Here is a 26,106-nt window from a genome sequence, read left to right on the forward strand (position 1 = left end):
GTAAAAAGTACAACATTTTCTTTAGGAATGTAGTGAAGTAAACGTTGTAAAAAATATAAAAGAAAGTGAACTAAGTACAGATACCCCAAAAAACTACTTAAGTAGTCCTTTCAAGTATTTTTACTTAAGTACTTTACACCACTGCCAACTTAGTTATTACACTCAACCATACCACCAAGGTAGCATGGTGCTAAAAAAAAATAAAAAAATGATACCAAACAGTCAATCGAATGCATGGAACCTTCAGGTGTAAAACCTCAACTAAAGTTGTAGTTAGTGATGGGACAATTGATACTGGAGCTCCAATGCAGTTTTCAAAGCACTACTGGTTTGACATAAGGTACCGATCATAGAATTAAGGTAGCATTATGACGTGTTTCACGCGCTTTGTTTCGTGTTGCAAAATGAGAGATCCCATTGATTTCGCTGTTGTACCTGTGGCTTCCTTCGATGCAAATCTGCTTTCACACACCGACCTCTGCTGGACACCTTAATTACCAATTTAGTTAGATTTGTTCCGGGTTTATAGCACCTGAACGGTAGCTCTGTAGGTAGGGTCAGGGGATGCCAAACACTGGCATTGGCACAATATTGAATCCTGGCAACAACAAAACCAACAACCAAAAAATCTGTGAAACCACAATATTTCCCCATTGTTGTTCAAATAAATCGTTTTATTTAGTGTAGCCTATTACAATATTTTGTCTTCAGCATAATAATACCACGGATTTTTTAAATAAATAGTGAACCTGGAGGCAAAATGGGTAAGGAGGATTTTATCAACTGACACATGTCCACTGCGCCAGGAAATGTTGACGGATGCAATGGGGGGGAAAGTCTATATAAACATCAAACATGCTGATATTTATCCCTGACCAGCAGATGTCCCGAATGCGCCCTGTGTTAAAATGGTATGTTAAAAGATAACCGTTTTTCGGGAAACAATTTGGTGAAAGCCAAAGGGTTCGGAAAGCCGTGATTTCCCATCACTAGTGTTATTGTTATTCCTGGTAAGACAGCTCTGCGCATCTGCTCTTTTCTTTACACCTCTCCGAAATATGTACAAGGATACTTTTACACTTTTCTGCCTATGCTCCCCTAATTAGTATCCATAGGGAAACACTGAAGAAAACTATAGTTCTTACACTGTCACCCTATTATCAGTACATTTCGTTAATAGATACAATGAATACAGTCAGTGGATACTTAGTCAACTGAATAATTGTATCCGTTATTATAATTTCTCCAGCACAGGCCGGGCCTACTACAACTATTCTATTGTCTGTGTCCGCTGGAGCGCACACGGAATCAGTTCACTTGTGCGAAAGAACAGGGTTTGGTTCCAATCCACAACCACAAGTCTGAACTTTTATCCCAAAGTTATTCACAGTCATAAAAGGACTGTATAGGCAAAGGCAGAATGGTAAAGATTCCCATCCGAGCCAGCCATCACTGTGGTAAAGTCACATTATCCGCCAGTCTTTTTTTTCTTCAAATAAACCAGATATCACTAGAGTAGGAACTAAAACGAATTAGCTAGGAACTGAAAATGGAATGGAATGAATAATTCGGGGGAAGTTTGTAACAGTCGGAACAGCGTCGACCAATCAGATAGCGCTGAGGGTCTGCCGGTCCGAGGTGGGGCGTGGTCGCGGTCCACCGCCAAATTCAAACGCATAAAGACGAAGTTCCCGTTGACAACTGTTGTTAAGAGGTTTCTTCAGGAGACACGGAGAGGCAACAACCAACTTTACAAGGTAGATATTAGCGAATATAAAAGTACTTCATTGTGTAATAATAAATTAGTTTTACAGCGAAAGTTAGCCTATTCACCTCTTTCAATGGACGATTTAGCTGTAAAAAATAAAAACGTTTTTTTTTTAAAGCATGCACTCAGATAGTTTACGTTAGCTAGCTAATAATGTTAACTTTGTCTGCTTGCTAACTAGCTAATCCGAAGCTGCTATTTATTATATATATATATATATATATATATATATATATATATATATATATATATATATATATATATATATATATATATTTTTTTATTGAACTAGGAAAGTCAGTTAAGAACAAGGTTAGCGAATTCAAAAGTAGAACAAAGTATCTAGCTAGTTAACGTAAGATGGCTACATTTTGTTTATATGGTTATTGGGATGTTAACTAGTATGTCAAATTACTACAATAGGTAACGTTAGCTAACTGGGTACTGTAATATATAGTAACGTTAGCTAACTGGGTACTGTAATATATAGTAACGTTAGCTAACTGGGTACTGTAATATATTGTAACGTTAGCTAACTGGGTACTGTAATATATAGTAACGTTAGCTAACTGGGTACTGTAATATATTGTGTAACGTTAGCTAACTGGGTACTGTAATATATTGTAACGTTAGCTAACTGGGTACTGTAATATATTGTAACGTTAGCTAACTGGGTACTGTAATATATTGTTGGGTCAAGCCGACAAAAGGCAGCATAACCGGGCGGCTGTGAACGGCATGACGAATTGTAAACTAAGCAAGAATGAGTTGACTCTTTTCAGAGACAAAACGCTTAAATAAGGTATGGCTCCACCAGATACTGGGGGGGGGCGAATTTCAGTAACCGAATCGCATCGGTGAACGAGCCGTTTATTTGGCTCCCCGGGTTGCATACTGCTACTACTGTAATCCCTCACTGCAGGGGAACAATAGGAAGTGAGGAGAGACTTTTTCTGCCTCACACATTTTTGCAGTGCGTTTTATTTTAATTTTTTTTGCAGGACAGTAATTTGGTCAGGTAGAAATGTATTTGAATTCACATGTTACGATCTGACACCATGGCAGGCAACTTTGTAGTCTTTCCATTGTTACGTCACCGGGCGAAAGCTGGGAGGGAAAAGCCACTTACTGAAGTGTAACAGTAATCTGTGCCGCTCAGTCATTTTGTCAACAAGGCAACATGGTGCATCGTCCAGAAAAATACATATATTTTCCATAAAATGTTCCAAAAAATTATTTTTTTAACTCGTTTTCCTTGGGGATACAGATTTGCATGTGAAAACACAGAATCCTACTCATTACTCCACATGCTCCTACAGCACGAGCCGACATCTCTGTGGGCTTTGAACCGGGCACCTGGCTCGTTCCCTGGAGTCAGCCAAATTCCCAAACTAATGTAGTCACACCTACATGGACACCCGGGCGAGATGAATCGAACTCCCTCATTGGCAATAAGCGGACAGTTCGGTTAACTCTTCAAGTCCAAATCTATCATACTTTGACCTGAACGATTACATGTTGACTGACATCATTGTGCAACATTCGTAAACTCTGCTCGTCCTCTTTCAGCTGGAACAAAGTGGATTTGGAAAATATTTTTTTTAGCCAAAGTTTCGTTTTCAGGGATGGGTTTTATTTGAATGGTACCACCCACCAGCATGGCATTGTTTATTAATCAGAAACACCAGCAAAGTTCGCGCGTAGTGACTGAGTTTAGGGTGTGTGTGTGTGTGTGTGTGTGTGTGTGTGTGTGTGTGTGTGTGTATTTTCCTGGAACAGTTTTAATTTATAAAAGTCTTTGTATCTCAATCATTGTCTGTGGTTAATCTACATTCTATCTAAATAATAATTATTCAAATCTAAAAGTAACTTTTATATTTCCAACTATGTAAAAATGGCCTACATAAAACCAACACAAAACATTGCATCCTGCAGGTAGAAAAATACCCTGATGAAAATAAATATCCTATAAGTCACATTGGCTATTCAGGGCCTTTATGCAACAAACTTGAAACATTTAATAAAATATTCTGGACCCTCAGTGTCCCAAGCCAGTGAGCTTGGGACAGACACAGCTGTAGGCTATTTGTGCAAAAGGGATAAGAAGTAATCAGGTATTTTACGTTTCCACTGGATCAGAACATTACATTTCTTCCATTAATGCCGAGTGGTTATCGAAAGGGAACTACCTGCCGCCCCTCCACTCTAACCACTAGGCTACCTGCCGCCCCTCCGCTCTAACCACTAGGCTACCTGCCCCCCCTCCACTCTAACCACTAGGCTACCTGCCGCCCCTCCACTCTAACCACTAGGCTACCTGCCGCCCCTCCACTCCACTCTAACCACTAGGCTTCCTGCCGCCCCTCCACTCCACTCTAACCACTGGGCTACCTGCCTCCCCTCCACTCTAACCACTAGGCTACCTGCCGCCCCTCCACTCTAACCACTAGGCTACCTGCCTCCCCTCCACTCTAACCACTAGGCTACCTGCCGCCCCTCCACTCTAACCACTAGGCTACCTGCCGCCCCTCCACTCTAACCACTAGGCTACCTGCCGCCCCTCCACTCTAACCAGGCTACCTGCCGCCCCTCCACTCTAACCACTAGGCTACCTGCCGCCCCTCCACTCTAACCACTAGGCTACCTGCCGCCCCTCCACTCTAACCACTAGGCTACCTGCCGCCCCTCCACTCTAACCACTAGGCTACCTGCCGCCCCTCCACTCTAACCACTAGGCTACCTGCCGCCCCTCCACTCTAACCACTAGGCTACCTGCCGCCCCTCCACTCTAACCACTAGGCTACCTGCCGCCCCTCCACTCTAACCACTAGGCTACCTGCCTCCCCTCCACTCTAACCACTAGGCTACCTGCCGCCCCTCCACTCTAACCACTAGGCTACCTGCCGCCCCTCCACTCTAACCACTAGGCTACCTGCCTCCCCTCCACTCTAACCACTAGGCTACCTGCCGCCCCTCCACTCTAACCACTAGGCTACCTGCCGCCCCTCCACTCTAACCACTAGGCTACCTGCCGCCCCTCCACTCTAACCACTAGGCTACCTGCCGCCCCTCCACTCTAACCACTAGACTACCTGCCTCCCCTCCACTCTAACCACTAGGCTACCTGCCGCCCCCTCCACTCTAACCACTAGGCTACCTGCCGCCCCTACACTCTAACCACTAGGCTACCTGCCTCCCCTCCACTCTAACCACTAGGCTACCTGCATACCGTAGTCCTACTGTAATTTTGTAAGTTTCTCCATACAGTCAAGATTGGATAGTAAGAAGAGCCAACAACTTAATCATCTTTTGTAATGAGGGGCAACTGCACTTAACTGACCTTCATGTCTTAAAGTAATGATGGACTGTTCGTTTCTCTTTGCCTATTTGAGCTGTTCTTGCCATAATATGGACTTGATCTTTTACCAAATAGGACTATCTTCTGTATACCAACCCTACCTTGTCACAAAACCAATTGATTGGCTCAAACGCATTAAGAAGAAGAAAATAATCCACAAATGAACTTAACAAGGCACACCTGTTAATTACAATGCATTCCAGGTGACTACCTCATGAAGCTGGTTGAGAGAATGCCAAGAGTGTGCAAAGCTATCATTAAGGCAAAGGCTGGCTACTTTGAAAAATCAAAAATATATTTGGCTTTGTTTAACACTTAAAAAAAAAAAAATATATATATATATATTACAGGTGACTACTTGAAATGAGCGCGACATCAAAACTATATATCTATTATTTTGGTTACTACATGGTTCCATATGTTATTTCATAGTTTTGATGTCGCGCTCATTTCAGTTGAGACTCTAAAATACCATCAGCTGAATGTTTCCCAAACGGTGCTTTCGAGTTCACTCCAAAACCACCGTTTTTTCCCCCCCAGACGTGTTAAGTGACCTCAGTCATTACCGTGCAATCTGTTGTGCAGAACTTCATCCCACAATGGAAAGACGGGCACCAGTTTTATTATGTGCTTATTTTTTACATTTCGAGGCGAGTTGTTTTTTTGTTCTACATTTCTATCTGAACGCTCTACAATGTTGTGCGTGTGCGTATACTGCTGAACACAGTCCTGATCTCTTTCCTCCCTGATTGGTCAGCTTCAGCATGTCGTCGTCGGTGATGAGTGGCGTGGCGGTGTGGAGGGCTCACAGTGTTCTGGAGGAGTCGGACGGGGGCGAGTCCAGCTCCCCTGAGGCCCCTCCTCCCGACCGCTTCAGGAAGCTACGCTCCTCTTCCTCTCTCAACTCCCTCCGCATGTCTCTGAAGAAGAGGCTTCCGCTGCGTTCCGTACAGGTAAGAGGCTGAATCAAGCTGCACACGGCCCCAATGGCTACCTAATATAGTTCACTACTTTTGACCAGAGTCATTTGGGATACACAGAAAGACCTCATCTTAGATAACATCTCCTGCCATTGGGCCCTTAAGCAAAGCAACTAACTCTTACAACTGCTCTCTTTCCAGAGTCTCTGTGTACACTGAGTTTACAAAACATTAAGAATACCTTCCTAATGTTGCGTTGCCCTCAGAACAGCCTCAGTTTGTCAGGGCATGGACTCTAAAGCGTTTCCACAAGGATGCTGGTCTATGTTGACTCCAATGCTTCCCTCAGTCGTGTCAAGTTGGCTGGATGTCTTTTGGGTAGTGGACCAATCTTGATCCACACAGAAAACTGTTGCGATAAACCCAGCAGCGTTGTAGTTCTTGACACAAACCGGTGCGCTTGACACCTACTACCATACCCCCCCCCCCCCCCTTCAAAGGCACTGAAGTCTTTTGTCTTGCCCCATTCACCCTCTGAATGAAACACATACACAATCCATAACTCAAGGCTTCTTTGCCTTGTCTCCTCCCCCTTCATCTACACAGATTTTTTGAAGTGTATTTAACAAGTGACATCAACAAGGGATCATGGCCTTCACCTGGTTGGTATGTTCATGGAAAGAGCAGGTGTTCTTAATGTTTTATACACTGTGTGTGTGGCCGCTAAGATAATGGCCCAGTAAAGTGGTGCGTTTTTCCTCCAGACAAACTCCCTGCCAGACCCTGAGCTGACCCCTGACCCCACCTGGGAGAGTCTGCAGGCCAATCAGAAGAGCAGCGCTGTCTGCCAGCTCACACGCTGCGCGCGCAGCCACATCGGGGGAGTGTATCAGGTAGGAGACACTGACCGTAGTGATGCCTCTTGCTTTCTCATTAACCTGCACCGCAATTGCTAATAACCCATCCGCAACCTCCTGCCTTGATAATGTAAAAAAAATCTGAAGCCTGCATCTGACCCCAACCTGCTAATATAGAAAATGCTCTGTAGGCTACAGTCAGAGCCGGCGGAACCATTTTTGGACAGGGAGTACAGGATTTTTTTATATATATATATATATATATATAATTTTTTTTAACCTGATTTTTAGATATGTTTCTGCTTATAATTTCTGACATTTTAGTAGACTTTGTTAGTCAACTTGTCTCCTAATCAGATACATGTAGCTTCTCTTCAGTCATTATATGTTTGCCCTAAAAGACTCAATAAACCTTTTGCTCACCACAATTTCATAAATCAATAGAATGAATGCTTCCAGTTGACATCAATAAAGTTCTGTCATCTCTGCTTCTTTAGAGGAGTAATGATGTTTAGGGACCGGGGAGAAAATGCAATATTTAACTTTTTTTTTTTTTTTTTTTTTTTTTTTTGTGTGTGCCAAACTTTCAAATGACATCATAATTTTGACCGGTTGGGGGGGAACAATTTAATCAATTTTGTAACGTAACAAAGGGGTCTGAATACTTTCAGAATGCACTGTAAGCGGACCTGGCTCTCGAAGACGGGCTATGCTCACTGAGTCAGTACATAGTCAAGGATTTTCTTAACTTGGGGTCAGTCACAGTGGTGCTGTGTTCTCTCTGTTTAGGTCCAGGTAGCATTCCAATTTTGTGTGTTTTTGGGGGGGGGGGGGGTTGATTTCTTTCCAGCGTGTCAAATAGTTTTACTTTCTCATAATGTGATTGGGTCTAAATGTGTTTCTGTCCTGGGGCTCTGTGGGGTGTGTTTGTGTTTCTCAACAGAGCCCCAGCACCAGCTGGTTGAGAGTACTCTTCTCCAGGTTCATCTCTCTGTAGGTGAGGGATTTGTAGTGGAATGTGGGGGCATCACTTCTCTTTTCTGGATGTTGATGACTAGCGGGTCTTAATTCTGCTCGGCATGTCTTGTTTGGGGTTTTGCGTTCTGCATGCAGTCTCAATTGGGTGTTTTGTCTCAGACCTCACAACCATAGAGCGCAATGTGTTCTTTAACTGATTTGAAGTATTTTTAGCCAGATCCTAATTAGGATGTTGAGTTTTATGTTCCTTTTGATGGCGTAGAAGGCCCTCCTTGCCTTGTCTCTCAGATCGTTCACAGCTTTGTGGAAGTTACCTGTGGCGCTGATGTTTAGGCCGAGGTATGTTTTGTATAGTTTGTTGTGTGTTCTAAGGCAACAGTGTCTAGATAGAATTTGTTGTCTTGGCTACTGGACCTTTTTGGAACACCATTTTTGTGTATATATACGATCACTACCACAGGGTTTGTATTTTGTCCTGTAGCTGATTCACTGTAATTGGGTTCTTTAATAGTTCATTCTACTTTTTATTTTTGTTGTAAATTGTCATGTATATGTTTTTGCTCTCGGTTCTTTCTAATGCGGCCGACAGGGTTGGAGAGGTGGTTGATCCATACATCTCCATGTTGGATAGATGGTGTTTTAGTGTTTTCTAATTTTCCCAGAAGTGATTTTGATTCTTCAATGATCTGTTTTCTGTCATGCTGGTCCTTATTTCTTCTTCTTAGTGTATTGTTTTAGTGTCCAGAGTGCAGACATGTCTCTCCCCCCCTCCAGGTCTGATTTTTTTTTGAAGGGATGCTGTAGTGCTGGGCTGTTGTCTGGGTCTGTGCCTGACTGGAGTGGGTTTTTTTCACCTGCTGCTCCAGCTGCCTCTATCTGGGTGATTTTTATCCTTCATTTTCAGTGAGGGAGTAGTGTTCTGTGCTGGGGGGGGTTGACATTCTGCTTGGAGTTGTTTAAGGAAGAGATCTGATTCACTCAGGGTGGGGGGAGTCTTCACCAATGTTCCCTGAAAACATATATTTATTTTTTTTACCATGAAAGCAAATTTCAGTTCTGCTGAGTGCAAATTTGAATGTTGTAAAAATTCCAGCGAGCGATTACTGTGAACACCGAGGCTGTACCTTGCTTTAAGTTACGGTTTTAAGTGGCCAAGTAGGCTACTGTGGCTATTTGATCATAATGTCGGACTACCAGAGTGGCCTACCCTCAAAAACAATGGAGAAAATGCATCCTGTAACATTTTAACGTGGAAATAGCTGTTCTATCATTCAGCCTACAGTAGCAGCCAATGTGTGGTGTTCAATGTAGACCTACATTCCATGAGACTTGAAGAAAGCATGCAGAGCTCGACATTAACCTGTTAGGGACAGATGTTCTGCTAGCGGAACGCCTCACCAATATCCAGTGGTAGAGCGTGGTGCGAAATATAAATACCTCAAATGTATTAACTTCAATTCCTCAAACATATGACTATTTTACACCATTTTAAAGACAAGACTCTCGTTAATCTAACCCACATTGTCCGATTTCAAAAAGGCTTTACAGCGAAAGCAAAACATTAGATTATGTCAGGAGAGTACCCTGCCAAAAATAATCACACAGCCATTTTCAAAGCAAGCATATATGTCACAAAAACCAAAACCACAGCTAAATGCAGCACTAACCTTTGATGATCTTCATCAGATGACACTCCTAGGACATTGTTATACAATACATGCATGTTTTGTTCAATGAAGTTCATATTTATATCAAAAACCAGCTTTTTACATTAGCATGTGATGTTCAGAACTTGCATGCGACGTTGTATTCATTCAAAGACTGAAAGAAAAACATGGAGTCGTCTCGTGGACGCGCATCTCCAGTGTCATTGTTCCCTGCCTGACCACTCACAAACTCCTGCTGTTTTTCGCCCAGAGACTGCAGAGACGTCATTCCACTTTCTGGCGCCTTCTGAGAGCCAATGGAAGCCTTAGAAAATGTCACGTTACAGCAGATGCTGTATTTTTGATAGAGATGCCACAGAAGGAGAACAAATTGTCAGACAGGGCACTTCCTGTATGGAATCTTCTCAGGTTTTGGCCTGCCATATGAGTTATGTTATACTCAGACACCATTCAAACAGTTTTAGAAAACACTCTAAAGTTTCTATCCAAATCTAATAATTATATGCATATTCTAGTTTCTGGGCAGGAGTAGTAACCAGATTAAATCGGGTACATTTTTTTATCCGGCTGTGAAAATACTGCCCCCTATCCCAAACAGGTTAACCTGTTTATCCATCTGTCCTTCAAACAAGGAGGTGACTGAAAATGTGTTGTTTGATGAAAGAAATCACTTTAATAATGGTATGGGAATAATGCATTTTATTTTGTAAAGAGAAACAGACAAATGATGCTACCCTCTGTCTAAGGGCTACTTTGCTTATTCTAGCCTGTCTAAAAATACAACACTGCCCCTTTAAGACAAAAATAAATCTCTTTACCTGACAGTCTTTTCAATTATGTTTTGTGCTCTTGTAGGAAGCAATCCCTCCCCTATTGCTGACTAATCTTTTAACTGGGCTAATAACTCACTAACTATCAAATAATATGAACAAATGTACACAGGCGGCTTCATACAGCTCTCGCTTTGATCTCAAACCAAGCGTATCTACTCACGACCGCTCATGTTGTAAACACAGTCCAGTTCAAAGTGAATGGCAAAGATCCATATATGGCAAGGGTCTATTTGCATATAGGCCTACTGCAGCTCTGATTGGTTATGCTGCACCGGTCTGTGTAGAGCATGCAATAGAATCCTACTCCGATGTGTTCTGCCTACAACAAAATCTCTTGCATAGTTTGTTTTGTTTCGGCGTGTTGCATTGAAAGTGGCTAATATTTCGTTGATTCGATCACAATTTACACCGTAACAGGGAAAACTCTAGAAAGTTGAAATGAAGTTAAATCTGTGCTTCTCTTTTTGGACTGATATTTCATCTGTCCCTGGGAGCTGCAAGGCAGTCTCGGGTTACTGCACACCCACTCGCAGCTTAGAGGACATTAGTCTTAACCAAGAGTTTCTTCTGCTGCGCTCCCTCTTTTTGATTCTGTGAAAGTCCAGCTGAAACTGTTTGTGGTTGCCCAATAAAAACAAAATCCAAGTTTATCCAACTCTCTAAATCTATCTTTTTCTAAAAACAAAAACATGCTGAAAACTTCTGCTTGTGATCTCTTCTCTCTCTTTTCTCAGAGGCTTCAGAGGAACAGAGCAGTGGTACAGGATCAAGAGGAGTGTTTGGTGGCGACACCTGGCCAGGTGTGTGAGGGGGTAGAGAACAACGAGGGGGTTACCTCCCGTACACCTAGGCGCACCCCCGTCCGTTCCACCACACTCGTAGCCACAACAACCCCCAGACGCACCCCCAGAGCCACCGCGCCCAAACGCACCCCTGCCTCGGGCCGCGGGAGGAGGAGAACCCCAGGGCGAAGTCCTGAGGTGACGGGGGTGAAGAACGTGGGAGGGAGGAGGCAGCTGGTTCGGATGGCTGCACTACGAAGCCCCTTCGCATCTCCTCAGAGCCTCAAGCGGTGAGGACACACACGCACACACACGCACGCACGCGCACACATTCCCATACGTACACACACACACACACACACACACACGTACGCACATTCCCATACGTACACACACACACACACACCCCAATATGTACACACATACAGTACCAGTCGCACACACGCACACGTACACACAGACAGACGCACACGCACACATTCCCATACGTACACACACACACACACACACACACACACCCCAATATGTACACACATACAGTACCAGTCAAACGTTTTGACACACTTATTCATTCCAGGGTTTCTTTATTTTTTTTTACTATTTTCTACATTGTAGAATAATAGTGAAGACATCAAAACTATGAAATAACACATTATGGAATCATGTAGTAACCAAAAAAGTGTTGAACAAATCAAAATATATTTTAGATTCTTCATAGTAGCCACCCTTTGCCTTGATGACAGCTTTGCACACTCTTGGCATTCTCTCAACCAGCTTCATGAGGTGTGTTGGGTCATTGTCCTGTTGAAAAACAAATGATAGTTCCACTAAGCCCAAACCAGATGGGATGGCGTATCGCTGCAGAATGCTGTGGTAGCCATGCTGCTTAAGTGTGCCTTGAATTCTAAATATATCACCAACAGTGTCACCAGCAAAGCACCCCCACACCATAACACCTCCTCCTCCTCCATGCTTCACGGTGGGAACCACACATGCAGAGATCGTCCGTTGACCCACACCTTGTCTCACAAAGACACGGCGGTTGGAACCAAAAATCTCTAATTTGGACTCCAGACCAAAGGACAAATTTCCACCAGTCTAATGTCCATTGCTCGTGTTTCTTGGCCCAAGCAAGTCTCTTCTTCTTATCGGTGTCCTTTAGCAGTGGTTTCTTTGCAGCAATTCAACCATGAAGGCCTGATTCACGCAGTCTCCTCTGAACAGTTGATGTTGAGATGTGTCTGTTACTAGAACTCTGAAGCATTTATTTGGGCTGCAATTTCTGAGACTGGTAACTCTAATGAACTTATCCTCTGCAGCAGAGGTAACTCTGGGTCTTCCTTTCCTGTGGCGGTCCTCATGAGAGCCTTTTTCATCATAGCACTTGATGTTTTTTGCGACTGCATTTGAAGAAACTTTCAAAGTTCTTGAAATGTTCTGTATTGATGGACCTTCATGTCTTAAAGTAATGATGGACTGTCGTTTCTCTTCGCTTATTTGAGCTGTTCTTGCCATAATATGGACTTGGTATTTTACCAAATAGGGTTATCTTCTGTATACCACCTCTACCTTGTCACAACACAACTGATTGGCTCAAACGCATTAAGGAAAGAAATTCCACAAATTAACTTTTAACAAGGCACACCTGTTAATTACAATGCATTCCAGGTGACTACCTCATGAAGCTGGTTGAGAGAATGCCAAGAGTGTGTAAAGCTGTCATCAAGGCAAAGGGTGGCTACTTGGAAGAATCTAATATTGATTTGTTTAACACTTTTTTTTTATTTGGTTACTACATGATTCCATATGTGTTATATCATAGTTTTAATGTCTCCACTATTATTCTACAATGTAGAAAATAGCAAAAATAAAGAAACCCTGGAATGAGTAGGAGTGTCCAAACTTTTGACTGGTACTTTACATCCACACTCTCGAACAATGTATACTGAATTGACCATGCCTTGAACGGAGTGGGTGTGATTTGACTGGTGTGTCCTGCTCTCTGATTTGGTCCTGTGATTGACAGGAAGTTTGGCCGGGACCTGGAGAGTGTGTCGAGCGGTCTCAGGAAGCTGAAACGTCTGTCCCACGCCTTTGACGATGTCATAGGGAGAGACGACCGGTGAAGAGAACACTTTAACATGTTCATACAGAGATCATCTGTTACGCAGTGTTTTACTCACTATATTTACACTAGCATCTATATAGGGCAATGAGGGGTAGTTTTGTTAGGCTGGGGAGCAGGACAGAGGAGTGTGTGTGTGAGAGGTTAGGCTGGGGAGCAGGACAGAGGAGTGTGTGTGTGGTGAGGTTAGGCTGGGGAGCAGGACAGAGGAGTATGTAGTGAGAGGTTAGGCTGGGGAGCAGGACAGAGTGTGTGGTGAGAGGTTAGGCTGGGGAGCAGGACAGAGGAGTATGTAGTGAGAGGTTAGGCTGGGGAGCAGGACAGAGGAGTGTGTAGTGAGAGGTTAGGCTGGGGAGAAGGACAGAGCCCTTGGCTACCATAACAGGAAGTAAATCTGGCTCCGATATGTGTTTTCCTGTTCTGGGGCCCTGAGGAGGGGCTCCTGTCTAACGGTCGCCTGCCCTAAAACCCTGCAGCTGCTCTTTCCTTCCCGCCCGCTCAGATTCAAATTGGGCTTGTGGTATGTGGATGAGTGAGGGAGGACTGGAAGGGGGGTGATGTGGGGGCGGTTGGAGAGGACGGGGGGGGGGGGGGGGGTCAGCTCTACAGTTGGACTTGTTTAAGGAGGGGTGCTTAGGGCAGGAGGGGGTGTGTGTGAGACTACGCAGGCCAGTGAAATTTCTGCCCTGCTAGAGCTGCCTCTGGTCAACTGTAAGTGCTGTTATTGTGAAGTGGAAACTTCTAGGAGCTCACAGAATGCGAGAGCTGAACAATTCGCTATGACAGCCAATTAATATCTAGTTTAACTTTTGATTTCACCCCATTTTTACAGTTAAAAGGTTTTTATGGAGTGGTCTTCTCTGCTTCGGCCATGCAGTGCGTCTCACAAAAGGGATTTCTGTCCTCGTTATGAAATGAACTTTACCCTGTATTTCCTAAAAAAAATAAACATATACACTGATTTGTTTAAAGCAAAACTACCAAAACTATTGCTGATGGTGAACCTGAACAATCCGAATAGAAATCGGTTGTGTTTTCAGCAGGTATAGCCAGATGACTGGTCTACAGTAGCTGACCTGTTTGCTCTAGTGAAAACGCCATTTTCAACATCTCCATAGATAACAATAACATAGCAAATTGACATGGGTTGACACTCAACTAATAAAGGCGAATATCACGGCAGCCATTTTAGCATTTCAGCACTATCGTTCCACTATTACTGCAGATGCATTATGGATGTTTTCTGAAATGACAAAGCAAAATGCTATGTGTAGCACCCTTTTAAAAAAAAAAAATTTTTTTTTATTTAGAATGGAAATGAATGTTTGTGTATTGATTTTGTTCTCTAACCAAACCGTTTCAAAGTAAAAACGTATCGGAACCAATGTATCTAATTGTCTTGAAAAGGGAAATGAGTACATCCCTAATGAACACTGAACATTTTTGTAATTTCAGTAGAGATTTTGTTATGAACTGAGAATTAGATTTTTTTTATAAACATAAACAACTTTATCAGTGTCACATTTTTTTTTAATGAATTGTTTCAGATTTTAAGACTTGATCATATGTTGAAATTAGGTACAACAACTAAGTCAGACTTTATCGGTGAAAACCTACGAGTCTGTCTGTCTCTGCTTCCAGGGTCCAGTTATCTATTTGGATTTCGCCTATCAGATAGGATTAAATGCATAGAAATAGAATGGATAGAACATGTATCATTGACTTCAATAGGGACTCCCGTTCTGCATGTTATATTTCTTTGTATTTAATCCGATAACTGGGCAGCTGGGATTGTAAAGGTATCGCCCTGTCTGTTAACTCTTGTTTTTTTTCTTCCTGCAGCAGAACCTTCAACTACTCTCTAATCGCAGAGTAAATATGCAGGTAACTACATGTTTATCCTAGCTAACTGTCTCACCTAACACTCTGTTACTGAACTACTGCTGGTACTGGGCAGGGCCATCTGCTGCTGGCTGACTGGTTGGGAGAGTTGAACCTGGTGGCTGCATGACATTGCATGGTGCTGTCCATCTAAAAGATACTCAGACCAGTGGACTCTCATTCAGACACAACAACAGGCTGATACTCAGACCAGTGGGCTCCCATTCAGACACAACAACAGGCTGATACTCAGACCAGTGGGCTCCCATTCAGACACAACAACAGACTGATACTCAGACCAGTGGACTCCCATTCAGACACAACAACAGACTGATACTCAGACCAGTGGACTCCCATTCAGACACAACAACAGGCTGATACTCAGACCAGTGGGCTCCCATTCAGACACAACAACAACAGGCTGATACTCAGACCAGTGGACTCCCATTCAGACACAACAACAACAGGCTGATACTCAGACCAGTGGACTCCCATTCAGACACAACAACAGGCTGATACTCAGACCAGTGGGCTCCCATTCAGACACAACAACAACAGACTGATACTCAGACCAGTGGGCTCCCATTCAGACACAACAACAACAGACTGATACTCAGACCAGTGGACTCCCATTCAGACACAACAACAGACTGATACTCAGACCAGTGGACTCCCATTCAGACACAACAACAGACTGATACTCAGACCAGTGGACTCCCATTCAGACACAACAACAGACTGATACTCAGACCAGTGGACTCCCATTCAGACACAACAACAGGCTGATACTCAGACCAGTGGACTCCCATTCAGACACAACAACAGACTGATACTCAGACCAGTGGGCTCCCATTCAGACACAACAACAAGACTGATACTCAGACCAGTGGGCTCCCATTCAGACACAACAACAGGCTGATACTCAGACCAGTGGACTCCCATTCAGACACAACAACAGACTGATACTCAGACCAGTGGACTCCCATTCAGACACAACAACAGACTGATACTCAGACCAGTGGGCTCCCATTCAGACACAACAACAACAACAAGACTGATACTCAGACCAGTGGACTCCCATTCAGACACAACAACAGACTGATACTCAGACCAGTGGGCTCCCATTCAGACACAACAACAGACTGATACTCAGACCAGTGGGCTCCCATTCAGACACAACAACAGGCTGATACTCAGACCAGTGGGCTCCCATTCAGACACAACAACAGGCTGATACTCAGACCAGTGGGCTCCCATTCAGACACAACAACAGGCTGATACTCAGACCAGTGGGCTCCCATTCAGACACAACAACAACAGGCTGATACTCAGACCAGTGGACTCCCATTCAGACACAACAACAACAGGCTGATACTCAGACCAGTGGACTCCCATTCAGACACAACAACAGGCTGATACTCAGACCAGTGGGCTCCCATTCAGACACAACAACAGGCTGATACTCAGACCAGTGGGCTCCCATTCAGACACAACAACAGACTGATACTCAGACCAGTGGGCTCCCATTCAGACACAACAACAGGCTGATACTCAGACCAGTGGACTCCCATTCAGACACAACAACAGGCTGATACTCAGACCAGTGGGCTCCCATTCAGACACAACAACAGACTGATACTCAGACCAGTGGACTCCCATTCAGACACAACAACAGACTGATACTCAGACCAGTGGGCTCCCATTCAGACACAACAACAAGACTGATACTCAGACCAGTGGGCTCCCATTCAGACACAACAACAACAACAAGACTGATACTCAGACCAGTGGGCTCCCATTCAGACACAACAACAACAACAAGACTGATACTCAGACCAGTGGACTCCCATTCAGACACAACAACAGACTGATACTCAGACCAGTGGGCTCCCATTCAGACACAACAACAGACTGATACTCAGACCAGTGGGCTCCCATTCAGACACAACAACAGGCTGATACTCAGACCAGTGGGCTCCCATTCAGACACAACAACAGGCTGATACTCAGACCAGTGGGCTCCCATTCAGACACAACAACAGGCTGATACTCAGACCAGTGGGCTCCCATTCAGACACAACAACAACAGGCTGATACTCAGACCAGTGGACTCCCATTCAGACACAACAACAACAGACTGATACTCAGACCAGTGGGCTCCCATTCAGACACAACAACAGGCTGATACTCAGACCAGTGGGCTCCCATTCAGACACAACAACAGGCTGATACTCAGACCAGTGGGCTCCCATTCAGACACAACAACAGACTGATACTCAGACCAGTGGGCTCCCATTCAGACACAACAACAGGCTGATACTCAGACCAGTGGGCTCCCATTCAGACACAACAACAGACTGATACTCAGACCAGTGGGCTCCCATTCAGACACAACAACAGACTGATACTCAGACCAGTGGACTCCCATTCAGACACAACAACAGACTGATACTCAGACCAGTGGGCTCCCATTCAGACACAACAACAGACTGATACTCAGACCAGTGGGCTCCCATTCAGACACAACAACAGACTGATACTCAGACCAGTGGACTCCCATTCAGACACAACAACAGACTGATACTCAGACCAGTGGGCTCCCATTCAGACACAACAACAGACTGATACTCAGACCAGTGGGCTCCCATTCAGACACAACAACAGACTGATACTCAGACCAGTGGACTCCCATTCAGACACAACAACAACAACAAGACTGATACTCAGACCAGTGGGCTCCCATTCAGACACAACAACAGGCTGATACTCAGACCAGTGGACTCCCATTCAGACACAACAACAAGACTGATACTCAGACCAGTGGGCTCCCATTCAGACACAACAACAACAGGCTGATACTCAGACCAGTGGACTCCCATTCAGACACAACAACAAGACTGATACTCAGACCAGTGGACTCCCATTCAGACACAACAACAACAGACTGATACTCAGACCAGTGGACTCCCATTCAGACACAACAACAACAGACTGATACTCAGACCAGTGGGCTCCCATTCAGACACAACAACAGACTGATACTCAGACCAGTGGACTCCCATTCAGACACAACAACAGACTGATACTCAGACCAGTGGGCTCCCATTCAGACACAACAACAGACTGATACTCAGACCAGTGGGCTCCCATTCAGACACAACAACAGACTGATACTCAGACCAGTGGGCTCCCATTCAGACACAACAACAAGACTGATACTCAGACACACAATAACTACCCAGATTATCAGATTATCTTGACAAAGCTTGAGTTCTGAGTTGTCAATCCTTCTCCAGAATTGCATGATTGTTTACACCCACTCTAAAAACATTGGATTGGTGCAAGAAAGAGTAGGGTTTCCTATAAAATAGAACGGGGACAGAATCATGGAATCCAGACATTTTAAAACCGAATTCAACAATATTCAAAAAAATCTATTGAATTTAGTAGAAAATACATGAATTTGTCCAAGTTAATCATATTCCTGCAACTTCCTGAAGAGGCGCAGGAATGTCCACTTAGCTGTTAGCGATGATGATGATAAGTCTTCTGGTAGATGGAAAGCCTTTCCCCAAATAAAACTAAATTAAATGTCAACTACAAATGCTGATATGATTATTTTCATCAATCCAGTGGCCATTTTGTTTTGAAAACTGTGGTGGGGGGAAAAAAATCCCTCACAAAACTCTGCAATCAGATGAGTGTTACAGAAACATTGCTAACCAAACAACTTGCTGGTGCACGCACACTAACTACACCCTAAAATCCAGATGTTTCCAAGACCTCCAAAATGGTCTCCTGATGTGGTTTAAGCATTGTGGACTTACAGGATCCAGTTTTGTTGTTTTTCTATAAAAAAAAAAATGTATAAAGTGCTTTTGAGAGTGAAAACCTGGGAAAACTAAATGTAGAAAATAGAATTTGTAGAGAAAATAAACTAAAACGGAATCAGGAAAAGATGTAAACTGTTTTTACGGCCCTACTGGAGGGAGGTTCCTCCATATTCCTGGGGAAAGAACAAGTAGACACTTCTAGAAGGGTAGAGAATTAGAACTCGTCCCTGGAGAAGTCAGGAACTCGGCCACAGCGGAGAGCAGTGAAGTGTCATGTCATCACGTCAGATAACTAAGAGCCTCTCATTGTAACCAGTGGACAGGCATGTGACGCTGACGTGAATGAATGGATGGCTCACATTGTTTAAATGACACACAGACTGCTGCTATCAACCAGACACACTGACTCTCCTTCTCTTTTCCCTCTCACCCCCTCCAGGTCCCGTGCAGCAGAGCGTTTTATGGAGGGAGGGTGGTGAGGAGGAGGTTGGACCCCAGCGGGATGCTGAGCTGCTCCTCTTTCACAGACGTCAGACGCCTCACACTCCTATCTGCTCGGTCTCACGTCAGAATTTAGACGTTGATCCATGTTTCTAAAACGTCAAATTGCTAATTTTTTTTTTTTTTTTTTAAAGATTGAGTTTAGGAATTTAACTCAAATTTTTTTAGATTTTAGGGTTAAGTTCAGGCTGGTTTCTCCCGACGTCCTCAGACATGGATGGACGTCGAATACTGACTTGTATCACGGATAACCTGGTTCACCTTGCGGTCCTCAAGCCACACATACCTTCCTGTTACAGTGTGTTGGTCTGAGGACTAGGTATCTTTACATATTCTATATGTACAGTTGCAGCCAAATATATTGGCGTCTTTGCAACTTCTCTTTAAATAATTCCCTATTTCTTCATCCTAAGTTGACATTTTTGAAATGAGTCTCCACACCTTTTTGTTATTAGTCAACATTGCAGAATGTTGTTGTTGCTGGAACTTGTTTTCAGTCTTTGGTCAAGATGACTGTCAACAAATGCTTCTTCTTTCCTCAATGAGCTGCACTATTCCACTGCCATTCTAAAGAAAACAACTGTTCTCGTTATTCAATGCCCTGAGCTCTTCCCCCCCCCCCAAGGTAATGGATGTGATTTAGATCTGGACTCTTCAGAACAGCCTTCACTGGCCAGAACAGCCTTCACTGGCCAGAACAGCCTTCACTGGCCAGAACAGCCTTCACTTCCCAGAACAGCCTTCACTGGCCAGAACAGCCTTCACTGGCCAGAACAGCCTTCACTTCCCAGAACAGCCTTCACTGGCCAGAACAGCCTTCACTGGCCAGAACAGCCTTCACTGGCCAGAACAGCCTTCACTGGCCAGAACAGCCTTCACTGGCCAGAACAGCCTTCACTTCCCAGAACAGCCTTCACTTGCCAGAACAGCCTTCACTTCCCAGAACAGCCTTCACTGGCCAGAACAGCCTTCACTGGCCAGAACAGCCTTCACTGGCCAGAACAGCCTTCACTGGCCAGAACAGCCTTCACTGGCCAGAACAGCCTTCACTGGCCAGAACAGCCTTCACTGGCCAGAACAGCCTTCACTTCCCAGAACAGCCTTCACTTCCCAGAACAGCCTTCACTGGCCAGAACAGCCTTCACTGGCCAGAACAGCCTTCACTTCCCAGAACAGCCTTCACTTCCCAGAACAGCCTTCACTGGCCAGAACAGCCTTCACTGGCCAGAACAGCCTTCACTGGCCAGAACAGCCTTCACTGGCCAGAACAGCCTTCACTTCCCAGAACAGCCTTCACTGGCCAGAACAGCCTTCACTGGCCAGAACAGCCTTCACTGGCCAGAACAGCCTTCACTGGCCAGAACAGCCTTCACTTCCCAGAACAGCCTTCACTTCCCAGAACAGCCTTCACTGGCCAGAACAGTCCAGTGTTTTCTTCTTGAACCATTCCAGGGTGTGTTTTTAGGGTTTGTTGTCCTACTGGAAGACCCACAACCTTCAACAGAGACTGTTTTTGTGGGGGTGGGGTGGGACACTTGGTTGAACCATTGCACTCGAAAATACTCTGATAATCTGCTCATTGCATGATTATTTTGTCTTGTTTGGGGGGGGGGTCCCAAATCAGGCTTTCTGGTGTCTCCTTCAGCACTTCCTGGTGTTTACCAACAACCAAAACAAACCATTCAGATAATATAACACCCTCCCTACTATCAAAGATGGTGGCGGTTTGATAATGCTGTTGCTTTGCTGCCTTTAGTAATACTAATAATAATACAGGTCTTGGAACACGTGCAAGATATGAAATCAGCAGATTCTGGGTGTTTGGAGTCCAATGTTCAACCCAGTATCCAAAAAACTGGGTCGCCATTAAAGGTTGTGGGTCGTCCAGTAGGATAATGACCCCCAAACAGAGGTTCTGGAGAGCCCAGCGAAGAGTCCCCAAATTGACAGTAGAAAAAGTACGACCAAGCATATTTTTTTTTTGCTACAATAAATGTTTTGTCTGCGGTTATCTTGGTCAATAGTGCTGCGCGACCCAAGTACTAGCTCTGGGGTGCCAATAATTTTGTCGATGCCATTTTGTCTTTTAAGTTTACAATTATAATTTTAGAAAATGTAAAGTTTACAAAAATCAAATTGGTTCTGCAATGTTGACGATGTAATAAGGTGTGGTGACTAAAAGTTTCTCAAATTTCAACTTATTTGAGGAAATAGGGGACTTAAGAAAAGTGCCAACAGTACATGTGCGTATTGGTACATACTGGTTACTGTCTACCAGCCTGGGACCGTTTCAATACAGTACGTTCATGTCTATGTATTCTAGTCACCTTATGATGCCCTGCCCACTTGACCCAGTTCCTGATCCAACATGATGGTTTCCCTTATTCCAGCCCATTCACAAACAAGCAAAACATTGATAAATATAAATTACATTTATCACAAATATTCAATATTCTAATTAATAAAAGGAGCTGAAGGAGGGAAAACTCACAAATTGGATTTCCCTTGTTGACAGGCATCATAAGGTGAATACTTTAACCGAATGGGATTCGTTTCTATGCTTATAGATTCCATAATGTAACAGGTTTGTTTTATACATGATGGGATGTTAAGGTGAAACTAGATGACATTTCTTAACCGGTAGGATTCAGCCAAGAGCACACACACATTTTTTTTTTTACTGCATAAATGACAGGGTAGCCTACTCTGCTGCCACTGACGAACAGATCAACAAAAACCGATGTCTGATCCATATAATTGGCCTATGAAAACAGGAGACACTAATACAATGGAGGAGGACGTTTTATTGTCCAAAAATAAACACAAGTGTCACTGATCCGATGATAAAGACTGAATATGCAAACACCCCGTGTGGGGACATGGCCGACGTTCTCTGCTGGGGCCGGTAAGACAGGCTACTGTTCGTTCGATTAAGTTAACAATTTTGATTAGCAAAAATACAGATTGGACCCTTCTCGTAATATCTTTACAGCAATATCCATTTGCTTTCTAAACAGTTTTTTTCCCCCCGGATTGTATCTTTAAATATTGCGATTATGCATGGCTGGGTCTCTCTGCTTTTCACTGACAGTCGCAACTCAACAGTCATCTATTGGTATTGCAGCAGCCGCTGCCCAAATTGCGGGCCTTTCCGACTGTAGTCTATGCGATTTTTAAAACAATCCACAGGTTACAATAAGCTAATGATCCTCTGTTGCCCAATCATGCTTTCTGGTGTAGTAGCCTATTTTGAATGATTTTATTCATTTATGTATAGTCATGAGTAAGCTAATTAGGCTGTATACTTTTGGCAATTTTTAATTCAATTTATTTTAGGGAAATCTTAGCTTCCCCTAGCCTTATGGACATGATGCCTATGCCTTTTTTTAACGTGGCATAAACACAACCAGTTATGTTGTTTTTTCCTACTCCTTCCTGTGGGCTACCCTACTCCTTCCTGTGGGCTACCCTACTCCTTCCTGTGGGCTACCCTACTCCTTCCTGTAGGCTATCCCTACTCCTTCCTGTGGGCTATCCCTACTCCTTCCTGTGGGCTACCCTACTCCTTCCTGTGGGCTACCCTACTCCTTCCTGTGGGCTACCCTACTCCTTCCTGTAGGCTATCCCTACTCCTTCCTGTAGGCTATCCCTACTCCTTCCTGTAGGCTACCCTACTCCTTCCTGTGGGCTACCCTACTCCTTCCTGTAGGCTATCCCTACTCCTTCCTGTAGGCTACCCTACTCCTTCCTGTAGGCTATCCCTACTCCTTCCTGTAGGCTATCCCTACTCCTTCCTGTAGGCTATCCCTACTCCTTCCTGTAGGCTACCCTACTCCTTCCTGTAGGCTATCCCTACTCCTTCCTGTAGGCTATCCCTACTCCTTCCTGTAGGCTATCCCTACTCCTTCCTGTAGGCTATCCCTACTCCTTCCTGTAGGCTACCCTACTCCTTCCTGTAGGCTATCCCTACTCCTTCCTGTAGGCTACCCTACTCCTTCCTGTAGGCTATCCCTACTCCTTCCTGTGGGCTATCCCTACTCCTTCCTGTAGGCTATCCCTACTCCTTCCTGTAGGCTACCCTACTCCTTCCTGTAGGCTACCCTACTCCTTCCTGTAGGCTATCCCTACTCCTTCCTGTAGGCTACCCTACTCCTTCCTGTGGGCTATCCCTACTCCTTCCTGTAGGCTATCCCTACTCCTTCCTGTAGGCTATCCCTACTCCTTCCTGTAGGCTATCCCTACTCCTTCCTGTGGGCTATCCCTACTCCTTCCTGTAGGCTATCCCTACTCCTTCCTGTAGGCTATCCCTACTCCTTCCTGTAGGCTATCCCTACTCCTTCCTGTAGGCTATCCCTACTCCTTCCTGTAGGCTATCCCTACTCCTTCCTGTAGGCTACCCTACTCCTTCCTGTAGGCTATCCCTACTCCTTCCTGTAGGCTATCCCTACTCCTTCCTGTGGGCTACCCTACTCCTTCCTGTGGGCTATCCCTACTCCTTCCTGTGGGCTATCCCTACTCCTTCCTGTGGGCTATCCCTACTCCTTCCTGTGGGCTATCCCTACTCCTTCCTGTGGGCTATCCCTACTCCTTCCTGTAGGCTATCCCTACTCCTTCCTGTAGGCTATCCCTACTCCTTCCTGTGGGCTATCCCTACTCCTTCCTGTGGGCTATCCCTACTCCTTCCTGTAGGCTATCCCTACTCCTTCCTGTAGGCTATCCCTACTCCTTCCTGTAGGCTATCCCTACTCCTTCCTGTAGGCTATCCCTACTCCTTCCTGTAGGCTATCCCTACTCCTTCCTGTAGGCTATCCCTACTCCTTCCTGTAGGCTATCCCTACTCCTTCCTGTAGGCTATCCCTACTCCTTCCTGTAGGCTACCCGCGCTCATCCATCCACTTACAAAATAATTTCAGCATCCCAACCCCCAACAGTGCATCCGCAATTTGATGAATGGAAAGATACATCTGTTACAAAAACACCTCCGTAGAGATTGAAATGATGTCCTGTGATCGTCATTAGGAGCAGTACACTTGTAGTTTGAATTGATGTATCCACTGTTGTCCTCGGGTCTCCGCGCCTCTGTCGCCGCCATGACAAAATGTAAATTTTCTCCTCGAACTACAACGCGGAGGACACACCATCCGGTTTCCCTAATTGTTCATGCGGCTGATGTGCACTACTGTTCCATAATGGTGTGATAGGCTGTAGTTTGTTTGGGGCATGTTGTATTAATTGTGATAGGTTCGCTCTACCGGACCATACCGCCTTACTTTCGTCCCTGGGTAAAGCTGACATTCACTGAGAGTCTAGGGCCACTGTTATTCTAATGGGAAAGAGGGGGGGGGTTACCTAAACAGTTGTACAACTGAAATGTGTCCTTTGAAATTTAACCCAAACCCCCTCCTGAATCAGAGAGAGGTGCGAAGGGTTGTCTTAATCCACATTCAAGTCTTCGGCGTCAGGGGACTAATGATAACATGTTATTCAGATGTTGGGAATCCATGTGGTTTTATACATGTTATGAATCGATGTTTACATATCAGGAGTGATATCTGAGAGTCTCCTGTCGCCATGGGGACTAAACTGACGAGACGAGAGTCACCAGTCTTGTAACAGCACATTGCAATACATCCCGGGTTACACTTGTGTTGCAGTAATTCACATTTACCCGACAGACGGCATCAAAGTGCCATTTTTACACCCATAACACAAACCTTCCAAAAATGCTTATTCTTATTTACAATGATGGACAAATACCAAATGTTACACTAATATTCTATGAACACTAATATGTTTAGAGCAATGGCTACCTGTCGTTCAGGGCAGGTTTGCCTTGCCTGTTTTTGCATGTTATTTTGGCATTAATACGTGTCACATATCAGTTTGCAAAAAAATGTAGAAAAATATATATCATTGAGTTAATAAAGCTACAAACAAACAAACATGGTCTTTTGTGTTTTCTTGAGTAAAGCAGCTCCAAAATGCAGGTGTTTCAGCCTAGATCAGCCTTTCTGTGGTGGTGGTGGGGCAAGCCAGCAGCAAATACAGAGCGTTGCGTCGTTATTGGCTCAGTGTTCAGTCACTCATGGGGACACTACGTCACCGCCAAGTCTAAGGGTAGAGAAAGACAATTCTATCCCCTTGGGTGCTGCCATAGCGTTACATTAGAAGTGCCCATCCAAGAAGGCTCAAGGTCATTGGCCACAGATAAAATGACGTCAAATCGCGTTATATGTACAGTAGCTTTGGACTGATCATGTCAACATCATACTTTCAAAATCTTAGCTAGCAGTCATCATCATGAATCAAGTTGACAATATACTGGCAAGTCCTTGTCAAATGAGAAATTCTAGATTTAACGTATCGGTGCAAACATCACACAAGTTGGAAATCCCAAATTCAACAATGATTGGTTTGGAAGGAATCAGTGACAGTGGCTGACTGCAAGCATTGCAAAGCAATCACTAGCCTGCTATTCAGTGGAGTGGCTGTGTGGTCCCAAATCTGGGATTAAGGTGCTCTTTTCCACGTTTAAAATGATAAACATTCAACATTGGCCATGCTGTCATTGAAGCGTGATTTGATTTGTGCCCCGTTCAAAAC

The 26,106-nt window shown here is 44.4% G+C and overlaps 1 protein-coding gene across 2 annotated transcripts; it reads left to right on the plus strand.

The window, feature by feature from the left end:
* Positions 1-1,649: 1,649 nt before the first annotated feature.
* pimreg (PICALM interacting mitotic regulator) lies at positions 1,650-25,445 on the plus strand. Of its 2 annotated transcripts, none has more exons than XM_014129889.3 (7): positions 1,650-1,757; positions 5,884-6,079; positions 6,811-6,939; positions 11,116-11,453; positions 13,190-13,285; positions 15,131-15,172; positions 19,442-25,445. In XM_014129889.3, exons 2-6 carry the CDS (start codon positions 5,891-5,893, stop codon positions 15,162-15,164), a joined length of 786 nt encoding a protein of 261 aa, XP_013985364.2. In that variant the 5' UTR covers positions 1,650-1,757; positions 5,884-5,890; the 3' UTR covers positions 15,165-15,172; positions 19,442-25,445. The 2 variants fall into 2 exon arrangements, with proteins under 2 accessions (XP_013985364.2, XP_013985365.2); XM_014129890.3 differs by having other exon boundaries at positions 15,134-15,172.
* The last annotated feature ends 661 nt before the right edge of the window (positions 25,446-26,106 follow it).

This window comes from Salmo salar, chromosome 11 (assembly GCF_965601325.2).
Source record: "Salmo salar chromosome 11, fSalSal1, whole genome shotgun sequence".
In the NCBI taxonomy this organism is placed as follows: Eukaryota; Metazoa; Chordata; class Actinopteri; order Salmoniformes; family Salmonidae; genus Salmo; species Salmo salar.